Raw genomic sequence first — 18,790 nt, forward strand, 5'->3', positions numbered from 1 at the left:
TTGAGAAGCCATGGAGGCCCTGCTTGACATTTGAGGCGGAAAATCAATAAAACTTGCATCGGATCGTGATTGCCGTATTTCTGCGCTGAGCCCTGCCATTTTGCACCGTAGCGAATAAATCAGTTTTATCTTGCGACGCCAAGCCATCATTTTTCTGTCGGAGTGTTCTGTAATACCGGAAACGGTTGAATGTGAAATAATTCCTTGTTAAGTTCATTCTGACAAGCAAAAGTGTGGGTGATCTTGTCCACGGCTTAGAAACCTTCAGTTGCGTGTGACATCATTGAATAACTTCAATGATGATGTCACAATGTAAATAATTAAGAAATTAACCATCCAATTTATTTCAATAAATCCTACAGGCAATATGCAAAAGCAACAACATTTCGCGACTTAATTTTACTCTCAAAACATTATGATTCTATTATTACACTAGCCACTTTTGCATAGATGTATTCAGTTTTCATTCTCACCTCAATCTCTCCAACTCAGAAATAATTATACGAAAAGGTCGTAGTTGGGGCCATACGCAAAGTCACAACAAATGAAGGATACGGTATTTCTCATACGAGCAGTTTGTCATACGGTATGTCATTCTTCATTAATATTCAGAATCTTGCTTTAACGCAATGCAAAAAAACCAATCCAAAGAATTTTAATGTGCATCATAGCGGTTAAACGACAGTACGTGACATGGCACAAGATGATTGAGGGAGAACAATAACATAAAAGTTTAAAAACTAAATCTAAAAATGATCCCACAAATTCGGGCACGTTAAGACAAATTTGTTGCCATTTTTGCTCATGCTGCGCATAGAACCTCTGACGTTCACTATAAATAAATAAAACTAGAAATTTTTACGGGTGTTGCAATAGCCATAGAGTAGGTTGGGGTAAAATAAGAAAAAACTACGCATCTTGGAATGTATCAAGAAAAAGAGTGCAATGCACTATTAGTATTCAAAAAACCACAATTTCCATTTTTATTTTCATATTTTAGGCAAGAGTCAAAAACTGACGAGTTTGAGACAAACTCAGATGCGTTAGTGACAAAAGTTGTTGCGCTATTTCAATCATCGGTAGATTTGAGGCAAAAGCAGGTGGCAACGGCTGTAATCAAATTCATGCGTAACGTAAACCTTACTTACCAAAAATTACCTGCGTCATTAAAAAATGAAATGAAGAAATATAGCTCAAATAAATAAATACACCGAACATACTGAATCTCGATGCAATGAATAAGTTTAACCATGCATATAGCATCTATGTGTGGAACTATTTTAGATAAGTTAACTGATGTTTGTTTTTTTGTTTTAAAACACTAATTCTGAATCTGTGGCATATGCTTATTTTTTCCCCAACTTACTTTAAATCGCATTGAAGGACGCCTTGAAGCAAAGGGAGTGAAGAAAACACAAAACTAACATAAAACAGTGAGCGTTAGAAAGCAGACTGAGCGAGTGGGACAACAGACGCTGTGGATAAATTCGTTGTTGAACGCAAGTGTAAGAGTGAAATTGGTCCATTTTCGTTGCTTTCGCCTACGCATTGAAACGTGTCATTTGGTTGGCTGCTGCTTTTTAGTCTTTGCGAAACAGTCGATCCAGCAAGCCGCACTGTCGGTACCGAGCTTATCTTTAGGAATTAGTATTTGTCCAGTAGTACGAGTAACGTAGTGTAGAGCACTAAACAACCGACTCACACATAAAGTGCTAGCCCTTGTAGTACTAACCAAAAGGGACAGAGAAGGTGGCTTAACAAAACTTTACACATCTGTTAATTTGTTCGTCCGACTCACCGCAATACAGAAGAGACGCCCGTGAATTGTTTTGTTTACTTTCTGCGTCAACGCGGTCTCCATTCGAAAGAGGGGAGCTCGCGCGAGAGTTTGTGTTTGAGAAGTTCGATTCTCAGAGCGGCTCGCGATTTAAGCGCGCCTATGTTGCTGTGCTGAGGTGCTGTATCAGCTCAGTCGAACGAGAGGTTGCGAAGGAACCGGCTGTGTTGTGTCTCTCCGTAAAAGTCCCGGCTGTTTATAGGCCTGCGTTGTTGTGCGTGTGTGTTGTGTGGCTGCGTACGTTGAAGCAAACAAACCGTCTATACAAAAAGTGCCCGCTACCATCTGCTTTCGTTCGTCGTGTCGCGTTTTCTGTGTGGTTACCGAACGTCCTACAGTTGAGCCGTTGAGAAAGCCCTTCGGAGCAGCATCCGTAACAGCCAAAGTCTGTCCCCCTTCGTCACCCTGTGGCGTTTCTGCCTGTCGTCTACGATCTTCAAACAAAATGAGGAGATACCTCGGCCTTCTCGTTACGCTCTATTCGTGTTACAGTAAGTGAATGTGCGCCAATTAGATAAAGAACTGTTACACAAACCACACAAACCATACAAACCAATGTGTATCCAATTGACAACAAACGTTCTTCAAAGTACGACAGCCGTGTTATCTTTTCACGAGCAATGCCTTTTTTAATCACTTCTTATCAATTCCCTCCAAAAGACCTTCAAAACCAACCCGCCCTAACTCGCCGAACGAAGCAACGCGTTTATCAACTCATCAAAGATATTCTTCCGCAGCATAAATGAACAAGATGAGAAAACGATCCAAAAGTTGGAAACAAAAGCCATACCTCTTCTGCCATACATGCAACTCGATGTCTACCGGGTTGACCTGGGACCGGCATTTCGTAGTCTTGTCCTGCACCCGGCGAAACCAGTCCAACCGGCTGATCAGCATTGTCTGCCGGGTGGACCTAACCTTGAGCACCTGCCCGAAGCGGAATGCCGCGCGGAAAGACGTACAACTCGCAAAAAACATTTCCCCGTCAACCACTGATTTGCAAATTTTTCTACCGTTTCATGTTTCAACGATAAACGGAACAAAAAACTAATCAACTCAATGGGAATGTTATGCTCCTTTTCTCCCGCAGCTCTCACCCGCTTACGTAGGTGATATTTTTGGCAAAGTATCTATCTTAGAACGAACGAAACGAACTTGAAATTCACTTTCACGTTCATTCACTTTTACTTAAGCCACCAGCATACCAGCGTCCTCTTCCTGCCTATAAAGAAAGGCGTTGGTTATCTCTTTCTTCGGAGAAAAATATTCTAATTTTAACACACGCCTTCATGCACCGTTGGGAAAGATGTTGATTAACGAGCCGATGCTCTTGGTCGAGGCATTCCATCGCGTCAAATAACTCATCGGCTGCATCTTGAGCGTGAGCTTCGCTAAAGTGTCGCGTGTACCAATAATTTTCGTCGCCGATAACGAGGTTTTGGATGGCAATTAGACATGATAGATGATGAAGTAGATTTCTTCGAAAAATAATTTCGGATAGCTAGTATATTCCTAAATCCACTGATGTCATAGTCATAGTAAATATGCAAAACATCACTGTTACACAGCTGCAAACACTTGATTTCCCATTTTCATTTCAAATCATAGAACTTAATAGTTTATTAGGGAGAATCAAGAACTTCAAATTGGCTTGTTATTTATAATAACATTCATCAAGAACACTAGAACTAGGTACTTTTCAATTACGTAAATGACTTTCACACTTTCATGTTAATTTTTAGTATTCCAAAAACAAATTTTCTATTTAATATTCAACATAAATCGCGGTAGAATTGTAAGCATCAAAATTGCGGTAGTTCTAGTGTGAGTTATTCATAGAAATAGTATCATTTTTGATAAATACAAAAAAAAGAAATCCACGTAAATTTGTGATTCAACAAAACATACATTTGAGAAAATAACTTTTCAACTGCCAATTGTGCAATACAAACCTTCTGGTTATCTTGAATCGTTATCGCAAAGGTAACCGTTATCGCCTTCTCAGAAATGCAATGTCTCATGCAATGCTCTTATTTGACTCAGTGCTGATGAAGGACGGTTTTGTAATCGATTCAGAAATTTCACCTACCGATAACAGCTCTAATGTATGTAGGCAAACATTCATTAGTCATCCTAAGTTTTCAAAATACGACCAACCAGCTGTTATGTATAAATACGTACACAATACGTGTACAATATGGCCCGCACCGTGAAAATAGAAATAATAAAAAAAGCTGTTATGTACCAAAACCATGTTAGCATCATACAACTTTTCAAGAAAAATAGTACATACTGTAATAGTGTATACTGATAAATTGTACATGTCCATGCAACTTATTTAAATTTAAATGGATGCACTTGTTTGAGCTTGTAACTTTTTAGGGCATATGGTGTGTAAAATGGATTAACTTTTAAAATTAAATTATACCATTCTGCCCTCCTATCCAACCGAACCCATGACTCGCCATCGGCTAGCATAGAAGCTCCATGGAAATTGGATAACGTTGTTTAAATATGTTGACGCCCATAAAATGGAAGGCTATTTAACTAGTATTTTATTCAGTAGAGAATCGCACCATTCATCAAAGAGGAAGCTAAAATAAATACATCGTTTTTCAAGCGGGTTGTTCTGAACGCTTACGCCTTCCTGACACGTACGAAACTCGCGTTTGGATAGTCTGCTGGTTCAAACCAACTGTGTTAACAATGAAGTTTATTTGCTCTAGAACACCCTACGACGTTAGGAATACGTATGGTATGATTCATTGCCATGTGCCCGATGCAGCGTCGTATTATCTTCCGTCTTATCACCGTCACGAGCCGCAAAGAATGCACAATTCAAACCATGCTGAAGTTGGTTGCTTCACTGAATGCATAAACATATAAAGATACTACTTTTCGACAGTCGTTTTATTAAATGTTAAGAGCGATTTTCAAATCATGAAATCATTCAAATTCGCAGCACAAAGTGGTTTGCGAATAATTAATCAAGTACATAACGCATAACACGAGCTTATGTTTGACAGCCCGTCTCTATGCAAATGCGACGTGGGGTGCCTAAAAATGTCGATATCGTGCAGTCAAATTTGTTTGATCCCAATTTGGCAAGAGAAGCTCCACCGCCAGTCACGCGGTGCCACTGGTTGTATTTCGTTATTTTGGTTTATCGTTCCTTTTTCTGCCTCTCAAATCTTTTCGCCATTCGCTCCCTGTTTCTAACACTTAGCCCGAAGCTGGTTTAACATTGGTGCTGGCGGTCATAAATCATCTGATTTTGCAGTGTCTGTTCTTTCACATTCCAGCGCGTTTGCATACGCACGAACAGTTAACGAAACCATCTGGATTTTATATGTGTGAGATTGGCAACAGAAGATAGCGGCTAACAGGCCATAAAGCAAGCAAATGAATACTACCCATTTAAATTTGCATTCTACCACCCCGCGCAAACACTTTCATCCTAACCGATACGGAAATATGTTTACGAACCAACGTTTATGTTTATGTTCGGGCAAATATGTAATCATCTTTATGACCAGCGTCGTGTCATGCGCACTGTCCTAATATGTCACCTCGAAGGTCACTTCTTTCATGAAGACATCGAATTTGAGATACTCTTGTGATAAGAAATTTAATCTTATGACGTGGAATCTCAACAAAGATTTGAGAAATAAATTTTTGATTTTAAATTAAGTTTTGGATTATAATTAAGGCACACCTATACGGATGTTAGAAAATTGATTATAAAATTAAGATAATAGCCATTGTAAATCCTTAAGTTTCGTATATTCATTCGGTTCTATTCTCCATTGTCATGTTTTCTGAGTCATTTGGAAGGAAAATAAAAACCTCCCACTTGTCGGCAATCGTACACTTACGAATGAGGTCTGGAGTCAATTCCACCCGTTGCCAAAAAAAAATGGCTTAAACAGCGTGATCCCACTCTTCTTCTGAGACTGTAAATTATGTCAAATATCGCGATAATTTTGATTTTTTAGTACGGAATATAAGAGGAATATAGGCATTGTTGGAAAATAATGAAGCAGAAAGGATTCAGCGTCAGATGAGTTTAATTTTGAAAAAAGAAGGTTTAGTTAGTTGAAGTTTAAAATTATCAGTAGTAAAAATAATTTTTATTTACAAGTGTTATTTCCTTCAACAGTTTTGATAAGGTTGATTCTGGCCGTATACCACTTTACGGCATTTAAAATAAACTCAGCTGATCCATGTTAACCCGGCATCCGTAACATTTTGTTTACAATTCGTTGGCAATCAAACACGTCTTGGTCCATTTGCAATTCGTTTGTTTAAGTTTATTCCAAACTAAATCTCTAACTACATGAGCAATGGGAGACAATTAATCTGAAGGATGCGTCTGGCTGTTCGTACCTCCACGCAATTGTTGCGCCGAGGCAAATGAGTGAGCTCATGAAAACACCAACGTCAATTCCATTTTCAGACATACACTCCCGGCGTGCGATGAGTCACGGTAAATATTTCCCTATTTGAAATCAAGATCCCAGATTTCCTGTACTTTCAACCATCTTTCGGTAAAGCATTCCAACCCGAGCTCTGCCACCTAGGGATTGGTTTGTCATGCCAAGTCTACTCCCTGAAAACCGAAACGTACTCCTGATCGAGATAAGGCACGATTGGCATGCAGCCAACCACTTGAGCCACGCCGGCTATGTCACGGCGTGAAGTGCTGTTCTGTATTTTTGATCGACTTAAAAATGTTGGTCGTGGATACCAGCCGGCTGAGATCACCACACAAGGGAACTCACGTTCGTCGGTTTACCACAGTTGAGCGCGGCAATCGATGTCTGGTGACCTTAGCCATCCCGACTGGCCCTGATTTAATTCCGACACCGAAGTCAACTACAATGGGCCCTACAGATGGCGACATCGCACTCGGAACGGTGGCGAAGGTTGAGCGGGAAAAATCAATATTTACTTTATGACGCGCCCAGACTCTGTTCCTCCATTATTTCTGACCTTGTTTCCGTTTGTTGCCACTCTTTGTAGGTCTAGTTGCTCCAGTGTACTCCCAGGCAGACATCGAGACTGAGCCAGAGTCCAACACCTACTTCGATAAATACGAGCGCGATGTGAAATTGGTGTGCCGTGCCGGTAAACCGATCGAACGGTGCCGCATCCGGTTACCCGGGTCCACCGAACCGTACGAAACCTCCAGCCTGCCCACCGGCGTTACTTCCTATGGCAACTTAGCCGACGGAGAATGCGGCGTAAAACTGGCCCGACTGAGTGCGGAACGGACTGGGAAGTTTGAGTGTTTGGTCACGATCGGTGGCCAGGAGTACGAGAAGTCGATCGTGTACGGGATTCGTACGGCCCCGCAACCGACCGTACTGATTATCTCCAAAAATACGAACCTGGTCGACAGTGGCATCCGGGCGAACCAGATGCTGAAGGCGAGGTGCACCTCCAAGTTCGGGTTGCCCGCCGCCAACCTTACCTGGATGATGGACGGAATGCCGGTCGAAGAGCGGTTTCTCAAACCGGCCCAGATCACCGATGAGCTGCAGAACGGCCGGCTTATGCAGACGATCTCTCAAGAGGTAAACATTTACCTTACACCGGAGGATAACGGAAAAACGCTCGTCTGCCATGCGTCCCACCCGGCGCTAACCAACCCCCAGCGCTCCGTGCTGCTGCTGAACGTTAAGTGTAAGTATTCGAAACCCGCACCAGACATCAACATTCGAACATCCAAACAGTCCCGAGTGGGTGCGATGAATCACCGCGGTGGAGATGATGATACCAGTCAGAGGAGATTAAAATATTTAATGTAACGAGGTGGCCACAAGGCGACCATGGGAAACTCCATCGGGTTTGCTAGAGTGTCGAATGATGACCAATCTTTGGGGTCTCTGCTCGATTCTTTTGCGTAACTAACATCTTTGGTCATGCCTTACTAAAAATTTACTCTATGTGGAAGTAGCAAATGGAAGGATAGGATTGTCATGCTAAAGAATTAGCGTGAAACGCAAGACCCTACACTTACAAGTGAGAAAATCTTTGATAGATCAGCATAACCCAAAACATTATTCAGGACAGAGATGCAGTACAAAATTTTCTATTTATGCTTCGGAGCACTGCTGAAAGTTGTTTAAGTGTAGATACGTGTTTCATTACTATAACAAAGACATTTTAGTTGTCAAAAGTAGGACGCTTAAAATCGGCTCAATCTAACCACAGCTATGTGGGACAGTGAAATAATTTGCTTTTGTTAAGTTGATCCGACTTAAGTTGTTTCATTCACAACAACCATTTAAACTGGCCAAATCAACACCAATGTGGAAGCGCTTATTAATGAAGCCACCGAACAATGCCTCCCCATTTCACCCACCCAAAAGGCTATCGGCAGCATCAAGAGGTGTGTCGTAAAACTATGATGACTTTCTCCGGGGCAAAAATAAAAAAAGACAATGCATGCAAATTTGCGACATGCTCGTGTTAGGTTGTTGTGCGCTACTCTTTGCACGGTTTGGTGAAGTTTTGTGTTTCCGTAAGCTTCAGGTCTCTTTTTGTTTTGTTTGACGCATGAGAAACGTATGCTTCTTCAATGTCGTTTGCTTCTTTTGCTAAATTTGTTTAGTCATCAACTTATACATCTTCAAGAACCACTATCAGGCTAATTTCCTTCAATGCTGAAAAAGCGTTTTGGTGTCCTTAGTTTTGCAAAGAAACATTCGATTTATTTTCTTCAATACAAAACTGTATATTACCTTTCAAATATTGTTTCTATTAGAAGGTATTCAGGAGAATCGAAATGCCATCAGAAGAAGAGTGGATTGTGATTCCGCTGTAAACATTCCGTAATTAACCTCGTTTTCAAATTCCTCAAAGTGTTTCAGTGTTCTCACAGCAGTACCACATGCAATATTCATGTCCAGTTGTCGGTTTAACAATTCCCCGCCAGCGTAATGAGCAATCGATGGGCACCAATCGCAAGGGCGCCGTCCGATCGATCTCGCGAAGGCTACTTAGCGAGCTTGTCAAAGTTTGCTAGTGCCCGCAAATGAAGCGACAAATAGACGCGATGTTTTGAAAGGTAGCTGATTAGTATTGACCGCTCGGCCACTGTTTGATCGTGCCGCCGGAAAAGTTGTAACGAAATGCTTACATATTCTAGTGTAGTTCCGGTGAAACAAACCTACGCCGTTTTGGGTGCGCCTGGGAAATGTTTGAATGATAGTTAAAGGGTGGGAAGGCTGATAGCTGTTGGGTTGTTGCCTCAGTTGTATGTTCATTCAGTTCTCATTCTCCAACTCGCTCTTCCACTTTTCTATTTTCTGTTTCATGTATCCAGTTGCACCCCTTGAATTTCCTCACATCCTCATCGATCAGCTGCCAAAGACCGGAAGCGCTATAATCAACGTCACCATCCATGCCAATCCGCAGCCCGTGACGCGCTGGACGGTTAACGGGCGGATGATAAAGGAAGGCGAATCGGTCGACATGTACCAGGCGTACATCCCGCACGCGACATCGGTAAGATACCCCCGCTCGTAAACCCGAGTTCCAAAATCATCTGCTAGTCTATGGCTCACGCATCTCATGGCTTTTCTCTCCACTTGTAGAAAGCGGGCGAGTACACGGTGCTCCTAAAGAACAACGACTGCGGAGACGAGCACGCCTCACTGTTCACACTAGAGGCCACCAATATCCTCGGCACGCAGACATACGTCGTGAAAGCGGTCCTGGTGAACGACGAAGGGGAGAACGCTGTGGGCGAGCGCCTAGGGGACGACAGCAACGGGTCCACCTTCTGGCTGATAAGCGTCTGGACGTTCTTCTGCTCCATGTTAGCGACACGTCTGTTGTGAATCCAATTCCGTATAGCCTTAGTCATACCGTGCCTCATCTTTGTGCCATCTCGGGTTTCCAAAACGGGGGGAAAGGGGGGCTAAAAAACCGAGCGGCCACGCTGGCTTGAGAGTGCTTGCCAAACGATTCTCCTTGCGGGGGTAGCTTTAGTTGGCGTGTGGGAAATGTGAAGGATGCTTTTCGGTGGTGTCGGGCGGGGATCGTTCGGAAACGCATTCTCAAGTCGGATAGGTTCGCATGCCACCCCGGGAGAAAACAAAAATACGGGAACCCAAACCACGTTGGCCTGCAGCGGCAGTGTACTTCTACTCGTTAATATTGTACAATAACACTTACGATAGTTCCTGTGAAAAAGTATTGTGACAGAGTCGAATCCAAAACGAAAATGCTGTGGGCGATTACCAAAATGTTTGTACTACGTTTTCCTTTTCTTCCCGACCAATTAACAGAATAACCGTGGCATGAGCGTGCGATAAAAGTGAAATTTCCAAATGAACAGTTTAAAGACGCTAAGTGAAAGTGACAGGCTGCTAAAAACAATTGGTAAGAATACCAATCGACGAGAGAAAACACTGGACAATACGTGCCACTCTCATCGCAAGTGATCGAAAGGGTATACACGTGGAACGTGATGCATTTCAGTGTGACGCCGCTAGTTGGAACTGTACTTTTAATGAGTTCATTATTTATTTCATATTACTCTCTATTTGAAGAAGAAGAAGAAGATGAAGAAGAAGAACGATGCTTTAATGAACCTGAAACCTTAGGATAACCGGGTCAACGGGACTCCCAATGAGAAGCCAACATAAAAACGAGGACCTAGTCCACCTTGTACAATATAAACATACGCGAAATTGGTTCGAATCAGTATTACAAATAACCGCATATGGTTTATCCCGGTACGAGGATCAGGCTATTTTCGCTGTTTTCAAGTAGCATCGTTATTGCGTGGCAATAAACCCGAACATTTTGTAAGAAATTCCTGTGTGTGCGAATCATAAAATTCATTAACTTTTAATAAATTCTGTTTTGGGCAAGCCATATCTTCCAATATAATACAAAGCTTGACGAAGTATAAACGAGTGTCGCACGTGTTTCATTACCTGTTCGGATATACCAATACCAACTCTTATATCCTGGTTGGCTCTTAACGTTAGCTTACCAACCAGGAGTTGATTTCGCTTGTACGGGGTTCAATAAAAAAAAAAGTTTTGTTTCGGCCTTGCCCAACTGAATTCAAAAATAAAAACGATTGGGTTTTATTTCCTCTATCTGACATCTAACATAAAAAATAAATAAAAATATTGCGTAGTAAGGGGAAGTGAGGATTTCCTTATCCTTATCACAGTGTAGTTTCCCTTGCCATTTTGTAAAGTAACAACTATTAGAAGTATAGTTTGCCCCACCAAACAGAAATACGAATCAGGTGAATAAAACATGGAACATTTAAATTATATTTTTAATAAAAATATCAACGCAAACTGATAACTCGTCCTCAACATAGTATCAACTGTTTTGATCGTTACTGGTGAGCAGATTTCGGTTCTCGAAAAATTCAAATTTTCGAACATGTCGTGTGGATTGCCTACATTCAGTGAAAGATAATCGTATTGATTTTTACATTATATTTGGTATGTTTGGCGCGAATCAATAGTTTCAAGGAAATTAAACAAACACCATCGAAAGATCCGCTTGTTGAAGGTCGGTATTTTATGCTCCACCATTCCCTGATGTTTCCCGCTTTCCGGTCTGCCCTAAAACACTGTTTTATTATGATTTCGATTGAAGCTATTTGCATTCCATTCTCCCGGTTTCATGCGGAAGGTCAGTGCAGCGTGGAAGCATGACACAATCGATTTTGAATCATCGTTAAACTGTCCCATGGTTTCATTATTATTTGCTCTCTTTCGGCGGCCATTCTGTTTCTAACCTTTAGCGTCTAACTGTTAGCCGATCCATTAGGTTTGAAACCTTCCGGAGCCTCATGTCTCTGCTACATTCTGCTTCGCTGTGGGGTAAACATTGGCCGACGTGCAAACAGACGTATCCTGTTTCCGACACATTGGAGTTAAGCTAACGCGTGCTCCCTAATGAATCCAATAGCCAACCGTCGTGGGTGGGCACATCACCAGCACATCCCGTGCCGTGGCTCCAATCTGCCGGAACTGTGCAGGACGCAAGCAACCACGCACACGCAAACGTCCGATTAGCAATCGATGCAACAGCCGATGGGGGACCGCCATAAAACGATAAAACATATTCCGCTGGCCGCAGTTCCCGTTCCGAGCGATTTCATTTCCTACCGAAACTCGAATCTTCGCACTTACGCCACCCCACGAAAGCTACAACTAAAATTGAAATAAAATGAAATGGTCAGGCCGAACGGAAAAAAGCACAAACGGTCAAGCAACATCCCCTCGAGACACCGCAAAACGGTGCTTCCACCCCGAAAAGGTTACCTTTTCATAGGCTGCGTTCATGGCCCTACGCTGCTGTGGTTTTCGGCAATGGCGGGGAACCCGGAGGCGGAGCGGACGGTGACCCCATCCCGTGGCCGCAGGAACCTCATAAAAAGCCAGCATTTATGGAACTCGTTAGAACTTTAGATTGCCGAAATTTAAATTCCCCCCTCGCCACGCGGAAAGGCGGAATGCTCCGTATCGCCCGCAACCGGTTCTCGCATCGCATCTCGCGCTTTGGCCGCGGAACGCGACCAAAACAAATAATTAACGAGCGGAGGGACGATCTTAACCGATTAAAAACGGCGCAATCAAAAAAAGGAAGTTTCGGAAGGCTTTTGCGGCGCGACTCGCGGGGACAGTTCGTACGAGCGCGAGATCATCTGCATGTCTAAAGGTCTTCTTCAGGAGCGTTTCCATTTCGTGTTTTGGTTCGTATTTGGTTTTTTTTTGCACCGTTCTGTTTATCAACGAAAGGCGCCATCAAACTGAAGAACCGTTCGATTCCGGCACTGGCAGAAGTATTGGTAGAAAAATGGATCGAATTAATATGCGCCACAGTGTCGACGGTCGCCCCGGAGTCTGGTTATCATCGATCACCTGGGCCCGAACAAAATCTTCCAAATGTAGCCGTAATTAACACCAATCGATCGTCCACACGTCGATGCTGCCTTCCGTCTAAACCGGATTCCGGAGGAAGTCACAGTCGATGAGACGAGAATGAAGAGTTCGCAGTTCCGGGCAGGGAGGATCAGATCGGTTGCGTAGAACGAGGGCGGGGGTGGGTGCGTTTGTGGTCAGAACCTTAAAAGCCGACGCTCGGCCCACCTGACGGCACAGTTCAGTTCAACGGTTCGTCGTTGAAGGAAGCATACCGCGCAGAGTCCCAGCGAGTTCGGGCGAGTTCGAGTTTGGCAGCCGAGAAGCGTTTGCGGAACCAAAGCGAATTCTTAGATCCATTAGCATCGCTGCGACAGACAAGGCAAACAGAGTGCAAAAGAGTGCAAACATGTGTAGTCGAGTGTGGTTGTCCGGTTTGGTGGTTTTCGGTGCAGTGCTGGCATGCAGCCATGCGATACAGGTGGTCACGGAGCCGGCCGGTCAGGTGACCGTCGCCGAGGGACAGCAGAATGTGAACCTGCTCTGTCTCGTCGAGGAACCGGTAGACTTCTGCATGTACGTGTGGATAAGGAACTTCCAGGATGTTTCTGGAGTACTAAAGGAGCGAACTAAATGTTAATGCCACTTGCCCTTTCTCTCACAGTGTTAAGGTTCCAGGAGCTCCGGCTCCTTTTGCCGCCAGTGATAAGCTCCCGGCTCCAGTCGAGGGTATCCGATTCTACGGACTTGGCTGGTCAAAGGGATCCTGCGGTATCACGATCGACACGATCAAGGCGTCCCACGATGGACCGTTCGAGTGTACGGTGTCGGTGCGAGGTCAGACGTACAAGGGCCAGATCGACATTACGGTCTCAGGTGAAGGTTGCTACCGAGAGACATTTTAATCTTCCCGTAACGCGTCATTGGACCAGTCGTAACTGTAGCTTGGATGTTACTCTATCTTCCCCGTTCTCAAGCAGTTGCGCCGGAGCCGCCAAAGATCGAGCTGGCGAGCAACGTGGACAGCAACAACGGTGAATTTGAGTTCGGCAAGAAGGTGACGATGCGCTGCGTTTCCCGCAACGGATGGCCCGGTGCGAAGCTGTCCTGGTATCTGGATGGAGTCCAACTGTCCGACGACGTCGGTGCGGAGTTCGCCGAGACGTTTAACCGACGCACGACCGTTCAGCAGACCTATCGCCGTGCGATCGCCGTCGAGGACAACCGGAAGCAGGTAACGTGCCGTGCAGAACATCCAGCCTATCCTGGCGGATTCATGGAGACCAGCTTGCCGATTAAACTGCGTAAAGGTAAGAACCCCAACGAAACCCCGGGAATGTGTCCACCGAGGAACTGTAAACACAACTTTCCCTTCATCGCAGTATACACCAACGACAAACCGGTGGCGCAAAAGGAAGATCTTAAAGAGCTCGTTAAGCCACGTCCACCTCAGCTGACCGTGTCCAGCGACGTGGAGCAGCGGAACGGGGCGTTTAAGGCGGGCAGCAACCTGGTCGTGCAGTGCGTCTCGAAAGATGGCAATCCTCCGGCCGGTTTCCTGTGGTTCCTCAGTAAGTATTCACTCCGCAGCGAATTCCAACCTCACTTCCAGTTTATGCAAATTTTCCGTCATTATATCAAGGACGTTACAATCGATAGTATTGCGTGTCGGAAGTAGCGACCCCTAGCTTCTTGTTTGTAAACAAACCGTGAGACCTTCAGAAAGTCAATAATTTAGTGCTATCAAAGAATTTGGAATCTGGAAAACGTAATCTTTTTTCCTCACCATTGAAATTCAACCAACCCTTATGGCCGTTCTTCACTCTCCTCTTCAGACGATCAACTGATCTACGAAGGCCTTTCGGCACCGTTTGTCAGCCGCAACTTCCGGGGCAATACCGTCCAGCAGACGCTGATGTACCAGCTGAAGCCGTCCGACCACGGCAAAAATCTTATCTGCAAGGCCCGCCACCCCGAGGGAAGTGAAGAGACCCGGTTGAAGATCAACACGTACAACTAGATGTGATCGATCTGCTCGAGGATTCGCTCTCTCGTAAAAGAGTGGAGGAACACAGCGAAGATACACACAAGTCGTAACGGTTAGCTGCGTTACGGTTGCATGCAATCTGCGTGAGGATCGCGATCGTCGGCGCGTTAAATGAAATACTCCTTTTTCGTTGATTGTTTGCGTAGTTATTTGACTCTTTCTTCGATCCTAACTTATCTACAAATGCTTGCACGTCATTGAATAAAGAATGTTAATGTTTAATGAAATAATATTGTCAACCTGACTCCCGGTATATGCCTCGCCGTTATGCGTTACATGGCCGTTGCTCGTTCAAATTTCGATTGGCTTGCGAGTAGTGGGGCTAAATGAACGTCCAACATTACGGTCAGCGAAATACCGTTTCTAGGTTAGAGGCGCGCGCGTACGAAACGAGGCACACCAAAATCCATAAAACGCGGCCATTCTGGGAATAATTATTGTTTCATTACTTTCCACCAGAACCGCGGTCCGTTTCGCGAATGTGAGCGTGCCGATGTAACGGGGACGCCAAGCGAATTGTAATTGTTGAGCAACGGCAAAAAACTAAACGCGAGGAATTCGGTCTCCGGTTGAATGACACGATGTAGAATTTTCTTCTTTTCGCAGCGTCCCCAAATGGGTGTCACTCACGAACGACCGCCGGTACGGAACCAGGTACTTTATCGCTCGGAAAAGAAAAACCGACTGACTTCATTTGAATCGCCCTTCGTCGCCCATCCCTTCGCGTGGACTTGAAGTTATTTTGACATCGAAGTCAAAGAACAAAGCTTCACCGGGAGCCTTCTCGTACGGTCCACGAGCCCAAGACGTACACACCCGCCAGTTTTCGCTTCATCCGCTTCTAGCGTATTGTTGCATTTTATTCTCCTTTCCGTGTTTGTCAAGTCTTCTTCTCCGTCGATTTCTTGCTTGACCGTACGATCTTAGTTTTTCTTGGGACCTCCAGATGCCTTCTTAAGGCTTTGTTCCTATTCCTCCTCGTGTTCTCGGCCATCTTTTCCAATGCCCCAGCCACCAAACAAGCTCGTGTATGTAGCGACTCGGCCCGATGTAGCTCTTCTGCCGCCTCGAGACCACATTTTCGGACCCCTAAATGGGCCCGACCGGGAGTTGCTCAAGCGTAAAGAAAACATAAAACCGATGCGGTCAGTGGAGCTGCAAGAGGGCCGCGGGATGCCGGCTATGCTGCCCAGACTTTGGAGGAGCGAAAGGCCCATGCCAACTGACCCGAAACCGGCTAAGTGTGTGGACCCCAAACGAATCCCGAGACCAAACTTGGCGTTAACAAAAAGACGAAAAACGCCCCGAGCGTCTCGGTAACGGTCAACATGGTCCGTTCCATGGATCTCCCCCGTCCTGCACCATGTTTGGGCTGTGTGTTGTATGCTGCGTGCGGCACACATACACCAAGGAGCGCCACATGCATACATGATACATCCCGAACACTCTCCACCGACCGCGGTGGAGCCTCAACGAGACCAGTTTCAATCTTTGCCGGAGCCGCGATTCTTCGAGGTCCCCACCAGGTCCTTCCCTTTCCGAGTGCCTTCGAAGTCAAGGATTTCGTTCCTCCTGCAAAGCGATCATAAATCGCCGCTTGTCGAAGATCGCGATGAATCGGCTCGCCGTCGAGTGCGAGAAGTTGCCAAATGCCAAGGGATCGTGCTCTCGTCGGAGTCGTTTTATTTTCCATTGCAAAACAGAAACATGATCCTCGAGCGTCTCGGGTGCAGCATACTGCATCCCCCTTTTTACCTTGGGTGTTCGGCGTATATGTGTGAATGTGTGTGTATGGCTATATGACACGCTGCTAGCATGAATCCATTCTCGGTCAGGGCAAAGATTTGCCTTTCTCTTTTGTTTCATCTTTCGTACGCGATGATATTATGCTTCAACCTAACAAAGTTAGGGGAACATGGGATCCATCAACAACTCCAGCATCTTCCAATAGAAGAATATAAGACAAGTTTTGAAATTAACGAATTGTAGCAAAAACTAAACTTAGGAAAATAAGTTTAAATATTGTCCGTGAAAACCCTCCTTCAAAATAGCATCTTAGAAACAAAATTAAAATATCTGTATGATAAACAATACAATTTGCGAAAACTTTGTTTACATGGCAATGGCAAATTTACATTGCAAGTAATCTAGGCGTTATTGCGAAAATTCAAAGTCTATGGTTATTTTGTGGTTTCATTGCAGTAAAGTCAAACTACAATACTGAGGCAATAAAATTTACATTACAAAAATCAAACTTATTTTGCAGATGAGTTTTTTTAATTTGCCGCCTGACTTCAGTTATTACAACGAGTGTTATATTGCCCCTTGCTTCGCTAATTTTTAAAACGCCATCGTGCGCTGATTTGGATGCAAAAATTAAAGCAATTTGTTTTCTAAAAATAACTATGAACAATGCACGAGTGGTTTTTGAAAATTTAAATGACATTATGACATTTCGAACATACTTAACTTTTTACAGACAAATTTTTTGTTCCCAACAACTTTTGCAGAATAATGTTATGACACACGAGTTCACGAAGTGATTAAGGTTAGGTAAAATTTTACACCAATAACTAACCAACACCTCCATCGAATCGATGGATATCCCTTTTGCGACTCATCGTTGCGACCCGTTTCTCCAGGGTTTGGAGTCCCCACGCAGGTCGTCATCGCGACGGTTAGAGTCTCAAACACAACTCCAACGAGGGGGACCAACACACAGCACACCACAATACACAGTCTCGCGCCCTCAGTCCGCGTTGTACACGCAGATGCGGGCTCCCCGCGACCACGCTCGCGGTCTTTGGCGTTCCCCCCCCCCCCCCCCCCCCCCCCCCCCCCTCCCGCTATTACTACCTGTTGGGTCCACGCTGGACCATTGCTCGCTGGAGCCTTCAAGCGTGCGTCAGTGTGTATGTGTGTGTGTGTGGTCGCATTCACCAACGTGGTGAAGCGGTGGCGGTGCGGTGAAAATAGAAAAGTGTTCAAACGGAACCCGAGCGCGCGCGTTCGAACGAAGCAAGAACAAAGCAATAATGACGAAAACGGGCGCGGAAAAAAAAGCAGGTGGACCGGGTCGGCGCTACGGCTGTGTGCGTGACCCACGGTAAAGCCTTTTTCCCCGTCCTGATCGCGCGTCCACCTTTCCCTTTCTATCTTTCGCTAACGAACCCCATCATGTTAAAGCCGTTCTTCATGTTTTATCATGCTCGCTACCTGCCCGACGCTAAGTTCCACCGAAGCTAGTGTGTGTATTGTCGGGTTCTGGTAAATTTTCCTTCCCATATCTTCCACACCCGTTTGGGGTTGTGCTTTTGGCGCGACGTCATCGTCACTCGCGGGGTCTATGAAAATGGGGAAACAATTTCACTCTGGACCCCAAAGGAAGTGTACGTGTTTTCTTCGCGGAATAAAATACTAATCATTCCTTCGAGGAACAAGGTGCCACACAGTAGGGTATTGATTTTTGGCCGCCATTTGATTACCACTTCATCGAACCGGCAAGTCGGATTGGGGTACGAGGGTGGAGGAAAAAAGGGCCATTGAAAATAATCATCGTAATCGACCGATGCAAACCGCATAGAAACCACGCTGCACAATATGAGTCAGCCCGAGGTACGGAACGGGAACGTTCATGACGCCGCTTTCTCTGGAACATTTCTTTTTTTTGTTTCCTTAGTTTCGTTCCATTCTCAGCTTTCTTAGCTTCCCGTTTATCTCGCTTAGCTCCACAACGAACACGAAAAAACGACGAAAATATGGGGATACAATGGCACACAGAAACGAATGGAAAAATGAATAAAATAGACGCGTAATCGAAACGGCATAAAAAAACGCGACCTGCGTTTGCTTTCGACCGTCCCGCGAGGTAGAGCCCCATCGCGCCGGTGTATGTGTACGGCCGGCGAATAGGTAAACACACTCACACACGTCCGCACCTCCGCGGCTCCAACACCAGACCGACGGCAAGCGATCGCGTTCGCTTGGTGGTTCATTCCG

The 18,790-nt window shown here is 44.9% G+C and overlaps 2 protein-coding genes across 2 annotated transcripts; both read left to right on the forward strand.

Annotated features, from left to right (window-relative positions):
* Nucleotides 1–1,610: 1,610 nt before the first annotated feature.
* LOC131258856 (fasciclin-3-like) lies at nucleotides 1,611–10,695 on the forward strand. Its single transcript, XM_058260245.1, has 4 exons — nucleotides 1,611–2,328; nucleotides 6,860–7,522; nucleotides 9,168–9,349; nucleotides 9,439–10,695. Exons 1-4 carry the CDS (start codon nucleotides 2,283–2,285, stop codon nucleotides 9,682–9,684), a joined length of 1,137 nt encoding a protein of 378 aa, XP_058116228.1. The 5' UTR covers nucleotides 1,611–2,282; the 3' UTR covers nucleotides 9,685–10,695.
* Nucleotides 10,696–13,153: 2,458 nt separating this feature from the next.
* Nucleotides 13,154–14,764, forward strand: LOC131267816 (nephrin-like). Its single transcript, XM_058270775.1, has 5 exons — nucleotides 13,154–13,320; nucleotides 13,409–13,626; nucleotides 13,722–14,054; nucleotides 14,127–14,315; nucleotides 14,580–14,764. The coding sequence occupies exons 1-5, from the start codon at nucleotides 13,154–13,156 to the stop codon at nucleotides 14,762–14,764; spliced, it is 1,092 nt and encodes a 363-aa protein (XP_058126758.1).
* The last annotated feature ends 4,026 nt before the right edge of the window (nucleotides 14,765–18,790 follow it).

The sequence above is a fragment of the Anopheles coustani genome, chromosome 3 (genome assembly GCF_943734705.1).
Source record: "Anopheles coustani chromosome 3, idAnoCousDA_361_x.2, whole genome shotgun sequence".
Classification (NCBI taxonomy): Eukaryota; Metazoa; Arthropoda; class Insecta; order Diptera; family Culicidae; genus Anopheles; species Anopheles coustani.